Source organism: Muscardinus avellanarius, assembly GCF_963383645.1.
Source record: "Muscardinus avellanarius genome assembly, chromosome: 13".
Lineage (NCBI taxonomy): Eukaryota > Metazoa > Chordata > Mammalia > Rodentia > Gliridae > Muscardinus > Muscardinus avellanarius.
Genome location: NC_137799.1, coordinates 7,901,482 through 7,914,183, shown reverse-complemented (window position 1 = coordinate 7,914,183; position 12,702 = coordinate 7,901,482). Strand labels below are relative to the sequence as shown.

At 46.6% G+C, this 12,702-nt stretch overlaps 1 protein-coding gene across 6 annotated transcripts in view; it reads left to right on the top strand.

Moving 5' to 3' along the window:
• SPTAN1 (spectrin alpha, non-erythrocytic 1) overlaps positions 1–12,702 on the top strand; it is a gene marked incomplete at both ends in the record, with an annotated part of 90,553 nt that overhangs the window by 33,675 nt on the left and 44,176 nt on the right. For 4 of the 6 annotated variants that reach the window (XM_080708484.1, XM_080708482.1, XM_080708485.1 and 1 more), the window contains 11 exons: positions 58–135; positions 266–421; positions 631–835; positions 1,531–1,712; positions 2,537–2,780; positions 2,929–3,051; positions 3,470–3,687; positions 6,409–6,501; positions 8,280–8,414; positions 10,179–10,327; positions 11,361–11,420. In XM_080708484.1, the coding sequence (XP_080564610.1) occupies positions 58–135; positions 266–421; positions 631–835; positions 1,531–1,712; positions 2,537–2,780; positions 2,929–3,051; positions 3,470–3,687; positions 6,409–6,501; positions 8,280–8,414; positions 10,179–10,327; positions 11,361–11,420 (1,643 nt within the window). The remainder of the gene's footprint in view (positions 1–57; positions 136–265; positions 422–630; positions 836–1,530; positions 1,713–2,536; positions 2,781–2,928; positions 3,052–3,469; positions 3,688–6,408; positions 6,502–8,279; positions 8,415–10,178; positions 10,328–11,360; positions 11,421–12,702) is intronic. The other 2 variants (XM_080708487.1, XM_080708486.1) reach the window with 1 other exon arrangement.

Genomic DNA, 12,702 nt, shown 5'->3' with positions numbered 1-12,702 from the left:
CTAGAGGCCAGGCTGAGGAACAGTATGCTCATGGTGACCTCTCACCTTCCTTCCTAGGCACTGGATGAGTTTGCAACTAAGTTAATCCAGAATAACCACTATGCGATGGAAGATGTGGCCACACGCCGAGATGCTGTAAGTTTCCAGGTTTTTTGTGCTTCTTTCTTGCTGTATCCCTTTCAAAACAGTTGGTATAAGTCAGTGTTGAGTAGGACATCTTTTGGGGAGCAAGAACTGGAGATTCACAGGGATTTCTGTCTTTTAGCTGCTGAGCCGCCGCAATGCCCTTCATGAGCGAGCCATGCATCGCCGGGCCCAGCTGGCCGATTCCTTCCACTTGCAGCAGTTTTTCCGTGATTCTGATGAGCTCAAGAGTTGGGTCAACGAGAAGATGAAAACTGCCACAGATGAAGCTTATAAAGTAATACACTGTTAGCATTGTCATGTGGTGCTTGGGTTAAGCTAAACTCGGCTCTTATAAACAAATTTGAGCTAAAGAAAAAGTAGAGCATTCCACAACTGCACTATTTAACAAAATGAGTTTTTTATGCATCGTCCCATAAAATTAAGTATGCAGTGTCATCTGATGTTCTCAAGTTCCAGATGGGATGCTCTTTCTTTCATTGGCAGGACCCATCCAACCTACAAGGGAAAGTACAGAAGCACCAGGCCTTTGAGGCAGAGCTCTCAGCAAACCAGAGCCGCATTGACGCCCTGGAGAAAGCTGGGCAGAAGCTGATAGATGTCAACCACTATGCCAAGGACGAGGTGGCAGCGCGCATGGATGAGGTCATCAGTTTATGGAAGAAACTGCTAGAAGCCACAGAACTGAAAGGTGGGGGAAATGTTGCACTGGTGATGACAGGAATGTGGAGAACTAGATACACCTTCCTAGTCAAGTGCTGTAGGGATACAAGCCACCCGGGAGGAGGGTGACGAACGTGGGCTTAGGGAGCACGTCCGCTGTAGGAGTTGCTTGGCTTGGGTGCTCAGTGCTTTGCTCATTTGGGAAGTGTAGTTGAGTGTGCTGGCTGGTGGTGAAGCCTAAAGGGAATGAATTTTCATCGCTGAAAAAATCAAACTTTGGCATAAATCCAGGGCATTTAATAATTCCCAAGTGCACTAATCTCATGAAGTTAGAAAGCTTTCCAGACAGCTTTCATTCAGGCGCTAGAACTTAGATTATCAAATGAGCTGGCTGACTAGCCCCTTGTCAGAAAAATTATTGAGCTTCTCCTTATTTTTATTCAGTGCTCCCTTATTTTGCCCAAAAAGTTATTACCCCCCCCGGATTGTTCTAGTGTTACTCCTCCCCTACCCTGGGGGGGGTGCTGTTGCTGACTTCGGGAATCTGCTCTAGAACATGGGGCAGACCTTTCAGCTTAGGTTTTCCCTTATCTTTGTAGTAAAAGTGAAGCAGTAACTAAAATAACGAGCCCTACCACTTCACCAGTGTACCATAGTTCATGAGCAATGTCAGCAGAAAGATCATGTAAACCAGTAGCAAATTAAACTTGTCTCCTTGGACAGGAGTAAAGCTTCGTGAAGCTAACCAGCAACAGCAATTTAATCGCAATGTCGAGGACATTGAATTGTGGCTGTATGAAGTAGAAGGTCACTTAGCTTCGGATGATTATGGCAAAGACCTGACCAACGTCCAGAACCTCCAGAAGAAGCATGCCCTGCTGGAGGCAGATGTGGCTGCGCACCAGGTGGAGTATGGCCTGGGTCTGTAGCTGGGAACGGGGCTGCAAGAGAGATAGGAGGGAAGAATAGCAAGAAACTTAAGATGAAACTAGTGCTGGAAGAGTTGGCATGTATTTGGTTGTCTTAAGAATTCTCTGTTGCTTGGCTCACATTTATTTTTGTGGCACTGGGGATTGAATACCCAGAGGCATTTTACCTCTGAGCTAAATCCCCAACCTGATTTTTTTCTTTTTTTTTTAGTTTTCTTTTTTTTCTTTTCAGTACTGGGAATGGAATCCAGGGACATTCTACCTCTGAACTACATCCCCAGCCCTACTTTTTTGTAATCCCAGCATTTGGGAGGCTGAGACAGGAGAATCACGGTTTGCAGAAAGCCTCAGCTACTTAGTGAGGCCCTTCACAACTCAGTGAGACCCTATTTCAAAAAAAAGAATAAAAAAATAGGGGTAAGGGTATAGCTTGGAGGTAGAATGCCCTTTGGGTTCCATCCCCAGAACCACACACACACAAAAAAAGAACAAAGTAATGAAGTCAGCCTTGAAGTTCCTGAGTATAGTTATATAACACTGATTCCAGCTTTTTGTGTGTGTGTGGTGCTGGGGATCGAACCAAATGACATTCTACCTCCGAGCTACACCCCAGATCAATTTTCTGTTCTTTCTTTTGAAACAGGGTCTCACTGAGTTACAAAGGGCCTCACTAAGTAGGTGAGGCTGTCCATGAACCTGCGATCCTCCTGTTTCAGTTTCCCAAATGCTGGGATTACAAGAGTGCGCCACCATGCCCAGCTGATTCCAGCTTTTAAGGCTTTGTCCTTTTCTGTTCTCAGGATCGAATTGATGGCATCACCATTCAGGCTCGCCAGTTCCAGGATGCAGGCCATTTTGATGCTGAAAACATAAAAAAGAAGCAGGAAGCCCTTGTGGCTCGCTACGAGGCTCTCAAGGAACCCATGGTTGCCCGGAAGCAGAAGCTGGCAGATTCTCTGCGTTTGCAGCAGCTTTTCCGTGATGTGGAAGACGAGGAAACGTGGATTCGAGAAAAGGAACCCATTGCTGCGTCTACCAACAGAGGTCAGTGTGCCTGCACCAGGTAGGGTATAGCAGAAAGGGAGCACGCACCAGCGGGCCAAGGCCAAGAGCACTCGGGATCTGGGAGTGACAGTTTGGTGCTGACTTTTCTCTTTGTGGCTGATGACAAGGGAGTGGTCTCTGCTTTCAGGAAAGGATTTGATTGGAGTCCAGAATCTGTTAAAGAAACATCAAGCTTTACAAGCAGAAATTGCTGGACATGAACCCCGCATCAAAGCGGTGACACAGAAGGGGAATGCCATGGTGGAGGAAGGTGAGTGACTGGTCCGACAGCAGCTTGGCGTGGGGCCGAGTCCTGTCCCCATTCCTTCCTGTGTGACCTCCACTAGGCCTTGCCCATGCTGGGCCTGGACTTCTCACCTGTGAAGCAGGGATGCAGTAGGGAGGGCAGCACCTCCTCATGTAGTTGTGAGGATTGAGTTTAAGGGCCTGAGAGTGCCTGCACATGGAAGTCTCAGGAACTCACGGTGGTACAGTTTTTATTATTTCTTTATGATAACATCACTAATGCCAACTTTCAGTGTCTGCTTTTTATGGTTTCAGTAGCAGAGAGTGAGGCAGTCTTTTGAAGTGTTGGAGTCTGCCTGTCCTTAGCAATGCAGCTTTGACGGGGCAAGGCTCGCTCGCTGTGCTTCTCTGCCGTGTCTGGACTTGCCTTGTCTGCCCTTCAGGCCATTTTGCTGCAGAAGATGTGAAGGCCAAGCTCAACGAGCTGAACCAGAAGTGGGAGGCACTGAAAGCCAAAGCCTCCCAGCGACGACAGGACCTAGAGGACTCGCTGCAGGCCCAGCAGTACTTCGCTGATGCTAATGAGGCTGAGTCCTGGATGCGGGAAAAGGAGCCCATTGTGGGCAGCACCGACTATGGAAAGGACGAGGACTCTGCAGAGGTAACTGAACGCAGGAACATCTTGCTTGCCAGGGAAGTGGGCCAGAGCTCAGAGTGGGAAGCAAGTCAGGAAAATGATGGTGCAGGGAAGGTGCAGCATCACAGCGATTATGTTGTAATGTGTTTGGGTTCCTGTTTTTTCTCTTTTATTATGGAAATTCAGTCTGAACTAAAGGAGAGAAGAGACTCTCTGACACCTCCAACTTTTTTTTTTTTTTTTTTTTTTTTGTGATACTGGGGATGGAAGCCAGGGGCATTCTACCTCTGAGCTACACCCCCAGTAGCCCTATTTTTTTATTCTTTATTTGGAAACAGCGTCTCACTGAGTTGCAAAGGGCGTCACTAAATAGTAGCTGAGGCTGTCCGTGAACCTCGATCCTCCTTGTTTCAGCCTCCCAAATGCTGGGATTACAATTGTGCACCACCATGCCTAGCTCCACAGCCCTGATTTTTTATTCTTTATTCTGAAACAGGGTCTCATTAAGTTGCAGAGGGCCTCACAAAGTAGCTGAAGCTGTCCATGAACCTGCGATCCTTCTGTTATAGCCTCCCAAGTACTGGGATTACAACTGTGTGCCACCATGCCTGGCTCACCTCCAACTTTTTTTTTTTTAGTACTGGAGGTGGAACCCAGAGGCTTTCTACCTCCAGGATACACTCCCAGACTTATTTTATATTTTATTTGGAAACAGGATCTCACTTAGATGCTGGGCAGCCTCACTAAGTAGCTTTGAACCTGTGCAACAGAACAGATGACACGAGAGGCAAATGTTGTTAAAAGTTGGAGGTGAGCCAGGCGTGGTGGCGCACACTTGTGATCCCAGTACTTGGGAGGCTGAGACAGGAGGATCATGCAGGTTTGAAGCCAGCCTTGACTAAGTAGCTGAGGCTGTCCGCAAACCATGATCCTCCGGTCTCAGCCTCCCAAGTACTTTAGAGGCTGTGACAGGAGGATCCTAGCTTTAAGGCCAGTCTCAGCAACTTAGCAAGACCTTGCTTCAATTTTTTTTTTTTTTTTTTTTGATCCGGATTCTATCTTACTTCATTTTTAAGTTTTGAAACAGGCTGGGCGTGGTTGCGCACGCTTGTAATCCCAGCATTCGGGAGGCTGAGACCAGAGGATCGCGGTTCGCGGACAGCCTCAGCTACTTAGTGAGCCCTCCGCAACTTAGTGAGACCCTGTTTCAAAATAAATAATATAAAATAGGGCAGGGGGTGTAGCTTGGAGGTCGAATGCCCCTGGGTTTCATCCCAGAGCCATGAAAAAAAAAATGAAGTAAGATAGGAATGGGTGTAGCTTAGAGGTAGAATGATGCTGGGTTTAACCTCCAGGACCCCCCTTCCCAAATATAAATACAGAGCCAGGCGTAGTGGCGCATGTCTTAATCCTAGTACTTGGGAGGCTGAGACAGATGGATCATGCAGGTTGGCCGCCAGCCTCAGCTACTTAGGCCCTCAGCAACTTAGTGAGACCCTGTTTCCAAATAAAATATAAAATAGGTCTTGGAGTATAGCTCATAGGTAGAAGGCTCCTGGTTCCATCCTCAGCACCACAAAAATATATATATTAAATAAATAAATATACACACACACATACATACATACATACATACATACATACATACATATATTTTTTTCTAAATTAAATGGTATGGGGGGTACTGGGGATGGAACCAAGGCATTCTACCTCTGAGGTACACCCCAGCCCTATTTTATTCTTTTGTTTTATTTTTATTTTTATTATTTTTTGTGTGTTTGGTACTGGGGATAGAACCCAGAGGCTTTCCACCTCTGGGCTATACTACCAGCCCTACTTTATATTTTATTTGGAAACAGGGTCTCATTACGTTGCTGAGAGTAGCTGAGGCTGGCTTCGAACCTGTGCGATCCTCCTGTCTCCACCTCCCAAGCGCTGGGATTACAAGCATATGCCACCACATCCAGCAAATTTTCACCTTTAAAGAGGGAAGAGCTGGGCGTGGTGGTACACCCTTGTAATCCCAGCATTCGGGAGGCTGAGACTAGAGGATCACGGTTCGCGGGCAACCTCAGCTATTTAGTGAGGCCCTCTGCAACTCAGTGAGACTCTGTTTCAAAAAATAAAGAATAAAAAATAGGGCAGGGGGTGTAGCTCGGAGGTCGCATGCCCCTGGGTTCCATCCCCAGACCTGCAAAAAATAAAATAAAATAAAGAGGGGGAAAAACCAGGCGCATTGGTACATACCTGTAATCCCAGCTGAGGCATAAGGATCACAAGTTTGAGATCTCCATGAGTAATTTAGCAAAACTGTCTCATATAAAAATGGCTGGGCAAGCCAGGCATGGGTGGCATACACCAGTAACCCTAGTACTTGGGAGGCTAAAACAGGAAGATCGCAGATTTGTTGCCAGCCTTTGTAATATAGCGAGACTCTCAACAACCTAGTAAGATCCTGTTTAAAAACCCAAAATAAAATGTGCTGCGGTATAGCTCAGAAGTAGCTCTTTTTGTTTAATCCCACAGAAAAGAAAAAAATTAGCTGGGAATGTACCTTCTTGCTAGAGCATTCGCCTGGTATCTATGACGTCCTGGTTTATTCTCTTCTGCCACAAAATAGAGTGAGCAGAGGGCAAGATGCGTGACTTCTGTGGCCGAGATGGGCTTCTGAGGGAGGGAGCTGGCTGTGTGGCCCTGCGGACAGGCTTGGCTCCACCTAGGTGACATGTGTGATTCTCCTTTCAGGCTCTACTGAAGAAACACGAAGCTTTGATGTCGGATCTCAGCGCCTATGGCAGCAGCATTCAGGCCTTGCGAGAGCAGGCTCAGTCATGCCGGGTAAGCACCTGTCAGTTACAGGTTGCATAGGGGTTGAGGCGGAGACAAGGAAAGTTGTGAGACCCAGATACATGTCATGACTGTAGGCAGTATTCTTGTGACATGAAAATTTACTGTGAGGCACTTTAAAATGAGATTTTTCTTTATTTCTTTATTTTAATGGTATTGGGGGCTAAACCCAGGGGCATTTTACCTTTGAGCTACACCCCCAGACATATTTTTTGTGTGTGTGGTACTGGGGATGGAACCCAGGGGCTTTTCTACCTCCGGGCTATACACCCAGACTTATTTTATGCTTTATTTGGAAACAGGGTCTCACTAAGTTGCTGAGAGCCTCTCTCAGTAGCTGAGGCTGGCTGCGAACCTGTGCGATCCTCCTGTCTCACCTCCCAAGTGCTGGGATTACAAGCGTACGCCACCACGCCCGGCTTAATCTTTTTTTTTTTTTTTTTTTGGTGGGTCTGGGGGTAGAACCCAGGGGCATTTTTTTTTTTTTTTTCCGGGTTTAGGGATGGAACCCAGGGGCATTTGACCTCCAAGCCACACCCCCTGCCCTATTTTTTATTTTTTATTTTGAAACAGTGTCTCACTGAGTTGCAGAGAGCCTCACTAAGTAGCTGAGGCTGTCCACGAACCGCGATCCTCCGGTCTCAGCCTCCTGAATGCTGGGATTACAAGCGTGCGCCACCACGCCTGGCTTTTCCCTGCACTATTTCTTATTCTTTATTTTGAGACAGGGTCTCACTAAGTTGCAGAGAGCCTAAGTAGCTGAGGCTGACCGCAAACTGCAATCTTCCAGTCTCAGCCTCCCGAATGCTGCAATTACAGGCGTGCGCCACCACGCCCGGCTTATTCTGTATTTTGAACCAGGGTCTGTCTCACTGAGTTTCCAAGGGCCTCACTAAGCAGCTGAGGCTGGCCCTCCTGTCTCCTCCCAAGTACTGGGATTACAAGTGTGCCACATCATGCCTAGCTCCTAAAATGATTTTTTTTTTTTTCCCAGTACTGGGGATGGAACCCAGGGCCATTCTACATCTGAGCATCTGAGCTACACCTCCAGCCCTATTTTTTAGTTTTCTTTTTTTTATTTTTTATTGTTTTGAAACGGTCTCACTGAGTTGCAAAGGGCCTTGCTAAATAGCTAAGGCTGTCTGAGAACTGTAATCTCTGGTCTTAGCCTCCCGAATGCTGGGATTACAAGCCTGTGTCACCCTGGTAGCATGCCCGTCCCCAGCCCTATTTTTTATTCATTTTGAAACAGAGTCTCACTAAATTGCAAAGGGCCTCACTAAGTAGCTGAGGCTGTCCTTGAACCACCGTTCTCCTGTCTCGGCCTCCTAAATGCTGGTATTATAAGCGTGCGGCACCACGGCTGGTGTGAGATTTTGAAGAGAAATACCTTGACTTAGATTTTATTGGTGGCCAGGCGTGGTGGCCCACGCTTGTAATTCCAGCATTTGGGAGGCAGAGACCAGAGGATCTCGGTTTGTGGCGGACAGCCTCAGCTACTTAGGCTCTTCACAACTCAGTTGAGGCCGTTACAAAAAAGTAAAAAGACTAAAAATAGGACTGGGGTTTTAGCTGCGAGGTACAATGACCCTGGGTTCCTGGGTTCCATCCCCAGTACCACACACACAAAAAAAGATTTTATTGGTAGCTTCAGTGAAGAGTTCTCATAAATGTGAATTCAGTTCAGCTGTTGGAATTGGATTCTGTGTCACTGTAGACGACACCACAGCTGCCCTCTCATTGTGTTTGTTCTTCCTTTGGATTTTCAGCAACAAGTGGCCCCCATGGATGATGAGACTGGGAAGGAGCTGGTCTTGGCTCTCTATGACTATCAGGAGAAGAGCCCTCGTGAGGTCACCATGAAGAAAGGAGACATCCTCACGTTGCTCAACAGCACCAACAAGGCAAGGCACAGGAAGCAGACCCTCGAGTTTGCTGTCGGCTGATTTTGCCTGCTTAGAATGTGAAGAGATGGAAGCTTCCTTGTGAATCTCCCGCTTAGAGCTAGGCATGGTGGTGCATGCCCATAATCGCGGTCTTTGGGAGGCTGACATAGGAGGACTGCGGGTTCTGGGACAGTCTCAGCAATCTAGCGAGGCCCTATGTCCAAATTAAAAAAAAAAAAAAATAGGGCTGGGGCTGTATTTCAGAGGTAGAATGCCCCTGGGTTCAATTCCGTGTGTGTGTGTGTGTGTGTGTGTGTGTGTGTGTGTGTGTGTGTGTCTCACACACACACACACACAATCTCCCACTTAAGATACATTTATCCAGTGTAATGTATAGTCAGTAAGTGCTAAATCTGTCTTCTGCAAATAGTGTAGAGAATCGCTTTCGGGTATCTTTTTCACAATTGAACACCTCAAGGAAAAATTTTTTACCTTTTGTGCTACAGTCTGGTGCTCTGTAACTTGAATGTATTTATTTATTTATTTATTATTTTTATGATACTGGGGATTGAACCAAGGGGCATTCTGCCTCTGACCTATACTTATCCCAGCCCTATTTTTATTTCTGGAACAAGGTCTCACTAGGTTGATGTGAGTCTCACTGCTCCTGAGGCTGTCCTTGAATCTGTGATCCTCCTGCTTCAGCCACCCAAGTACTATACTTACAGGCATGTTCCACCATGCCTTCCTGAATCTGTTTTTTGTTGTTGTTTCTGTTATGGTTTTTTTGTTTGTTTGTTCTCTTTTGTTTCAAGCCTAGGGATGTAACCCATAGCATGGCATGCTAAGCAAGCACCTACCACTGACCTACCAGTCCCTACCTTTTTTGTTTGTTTGTTTGTTTGTTTGTTTGTTTTTGTGTGTGTGTGTGAAACGGGATGGAACCCAGGGGACTTCTACCTCTGAGCTACACCCCCCGACCTATTTTATATTTTATTAAACAGGGTCTCCTTAAGTTGCTGACAGCTGCTGAAGCTGGCTTTGAACCTATGCGATCCTCCTGTCTTAGCCTCCCTTGGGATTACAAGCGTGCACCACCACGCCTGGCTTTGTTTTTGTGTGTGTGTGTTGTGGGGGGATATTGGGGGTGGAACCCAGAGGCTTTCTACCTCTGGGTTATACTCCCAGACCCATTTTATATTTTATTTGGAAACAGGGTCTCACTAAGTTGCTGAGAGCCTCACTTAGTAGCTGAGGCTGGCTTCAAACCTGCGCGATCCTCCTGTCTCAACCTCCGAAGCCCGAGGATTACAAGTGTGCGCCACCACGCCCGGCCTTTGTTTTGTATTTTGAAACAGAATCTCACTAAGTTGTGGAGGCCTAAGTTGCTGAGGCTGGTAGTCCACCTGCGATCCTCCTTTCTCAGCCTCCCAAGTACTGGGATTACAAGTGTGTGTCACCACGCCCAACATACTGATATAATATTAACTTACTGAATACTGAGTGACAGATGTGGCATGTGGCTTCCATGTTGGGCAGCAGAGTTTTGGAGTGCCTGAATGAAGGTCTTGCTGACTGGTGTGATAGCTAGCATTGCTGCTTCACCCGTGACCCTCTCTAGGGCAGAGTGACTTTGATTCTGCAATGGGCCTCTTACAACGAATAGAGTTGTCTTGTGTGCGTGTGACATACACATGCACACATACAAATACACTGACCTGCAAGGATGCTCCCTCTCCAAAAAATGGCTCTGCTTCTACCTCTCTTCCTTTTCCCTCTCAGGACTGGTGGAAAGTGGAAGTGAACGATCGCCAGGGTTTTGTGCCAGCTGCATACGTGAAGAAGCTGGACCCTGCCCAGTCAGCCTCACGGGAGAACCTGCTGGAGGAGCAGGGCAGCATCGCGCTGCGGCAGGAGCAGATCGACAACCAGTAAGGGGCCTGCGGTCGGCACCAAGGCGAGGGCCACTCGGGGCTCAGGCCGTGCCGTGTGGGTGTCGGCAGCATCCCAAGGCCTCGGGCCCAGCTGCCTTCCTCTTGCTCTCCCCAGCTGCTTTAACCCACCCACCTCCCTGGTTGAGCCCCAAGTCTGACTGACACCCTCACCTCCTTTGTTTTGTTCTTCCGTGTTGCTTCTTTTTTCTAAATGACATTTTTCTAAACATTGGCCTCTTAACCTTTGTTTTTCGGTTCAAGATGCTTTTCGAAATGGACTTTCAGATTTTCCACTCCTCAGCTCTGCCCCCTCTTTGACTGCTGAGAGAGCTTCTCTCCTGAGGCTTTGTGTTCTAAGGATGGAATTTATTTTTTATGAAATGACTATCATTACAAGAGTTAAGCTACCAAGTAGACTTGTGTCCCTCCTTTAAAGCACATCTCCCTCCACTAATCAACAACAACTTGGGAGACTTGGGAAGTGTCCAGAACATACGTGCCATTAGAGTTCAGAATAATGGAACTGCTTTGATGTGAGTGATGCTTGCAAAGACTAGAAGTTACTTACACAAGTTCAGACTTGCTACCTGTTGAGAAAGAGAGGTTTGGGTTTGTGTTCTTACCAGTGGCCTGGGTCGTAAATATAAGTTGTGGTTAAATATTTGTGGTTAAACCACAATTACCTGGTTAAATTGGCTATTAGAATCAGTAATATTTCTTTTCAAGTCCCTTTTCTCCCCTGGCCTTGTTCTATGAGGTTAACAGTGTTGCAGTTCAGGAAAATCTGCCTTTAGCATGATAAACTGTCAGGAAAATGAAGGTGAACTAACCCTCTAATTTAGTTTTTCTGCTCTTTCTTTGCTGTGATTTTATTCATGGCCTGGATTCCTTCTAAGAGCTTTTGAATGACTCCTCAGTTTCCCCACTTTAAGCATCCACCATCATGGCACCAGCCGAAGCTGCCGCTTTTCATTCCTGTGGATTAACCCCACTAATTCGTGCATGCTTTTGCTGTACCCCCTCTGTGCAGGACACGCATAACTAAGGAGGCCGGCAGTGTATCTCTGCGTATGAAACAGGTGGAAGAACTGTGAGTAGGCTGACAGCCTCGCTGAGCACCCTGTGTCCACTGCTGCTCCTGTCCATTCTCCCTCTGCCGCTGCTCTCGAAGGCACTGGTCCATCTAGGAAGATGAGGTGGTGGGAGGGCCTGCATCTGTGCGGCAGCTCCGCTGGCAAGGGGAGAGTCTTGTGAAGCTGTGTTCGTGGATGACTGCTGCTCTTGTCGGTGGCTTCCGTGTGCAGCTCTGTGTTGGGAGTGGTGTTGGTTTCCCTCTCCTTGCTCCTGTGGTGAACAGTGATTATCAGCAGCAAACATAAAGACAATCTTATAGCATTCTTTGGTAGGAAGAAAATTTAACACCTCTTAGAGGGCTCAGATTCTCAGTAACTCTTTATAGTTCTGTTGGAGAGACTTAATGGTGAGGTAGATTTTTCTTTAACTTTTATTTATTTTTTTACTGGAAATTGAACCCAGGGACATTCTACCTCCAGGCTATACTCCCAGACCTTTTTATCTGTTCTGAAACAACAGGACCTTGCTAAATTGCTGAGGCCGGCCTCAAACCTGTAATCCTCCTGTCTCAGCCTCCCAAGTACTGGGATTAGATGATAGGTATGCACCAAAATGTTTGGCTTAACTTTTTTTTGTGTTTGGTCCTGGGATTGAAACCCCAGGGGCATTGCATCTCCGAGCTATACCCCCAACTATTTTATTCTTTATTTTGAAACAGGGTCTCATTTAAGTTGCAGAAGGCCTCACAAGTTGCTAAGGCTGACCATGAACTTGTGAACTGTCTCAGCCTCCCAAGGACCGGGGTTACAAGTGTGTGCTACCATGCCCAGCTCCTTAACTCATTTTTAAATCAAATTTCTCATTCTCGTGTCTTTTTTTTTTTTTTTTTTTTTTTTTTTTGGTGGTACTGGGGTTCCTGGAAACCCTTCTACCTCCGGGCTATACTCCTAGACCTATTTTATATTTTTATTTGGAAACAGGGTCTCCTAAGCCAGCGCTGCTGGCTTCAAACCTGCGCAACCCTCCTGTCTCCGCCTCCCAAGCGCGGGGATTACAAGCGTGCGCAACCATGCCCACCTCTTTCTCATGTCTTTAAAGAGAGTTGGAATTTGGCTTTTTGTATTTTAATTTCTAAGGGTTTGAATATAGTCTTTGGTTCTTCCTAAGTCTTTTAAGTAATGAAATGATATACATGCTCTGTACTCTACCTGATCTTCTAAAGTTGCCACAGCTTTCTGAAAAACAAATATATCACTTTATAACTGTTCTTCTGATTCAGAGATACACACATCCTTTAT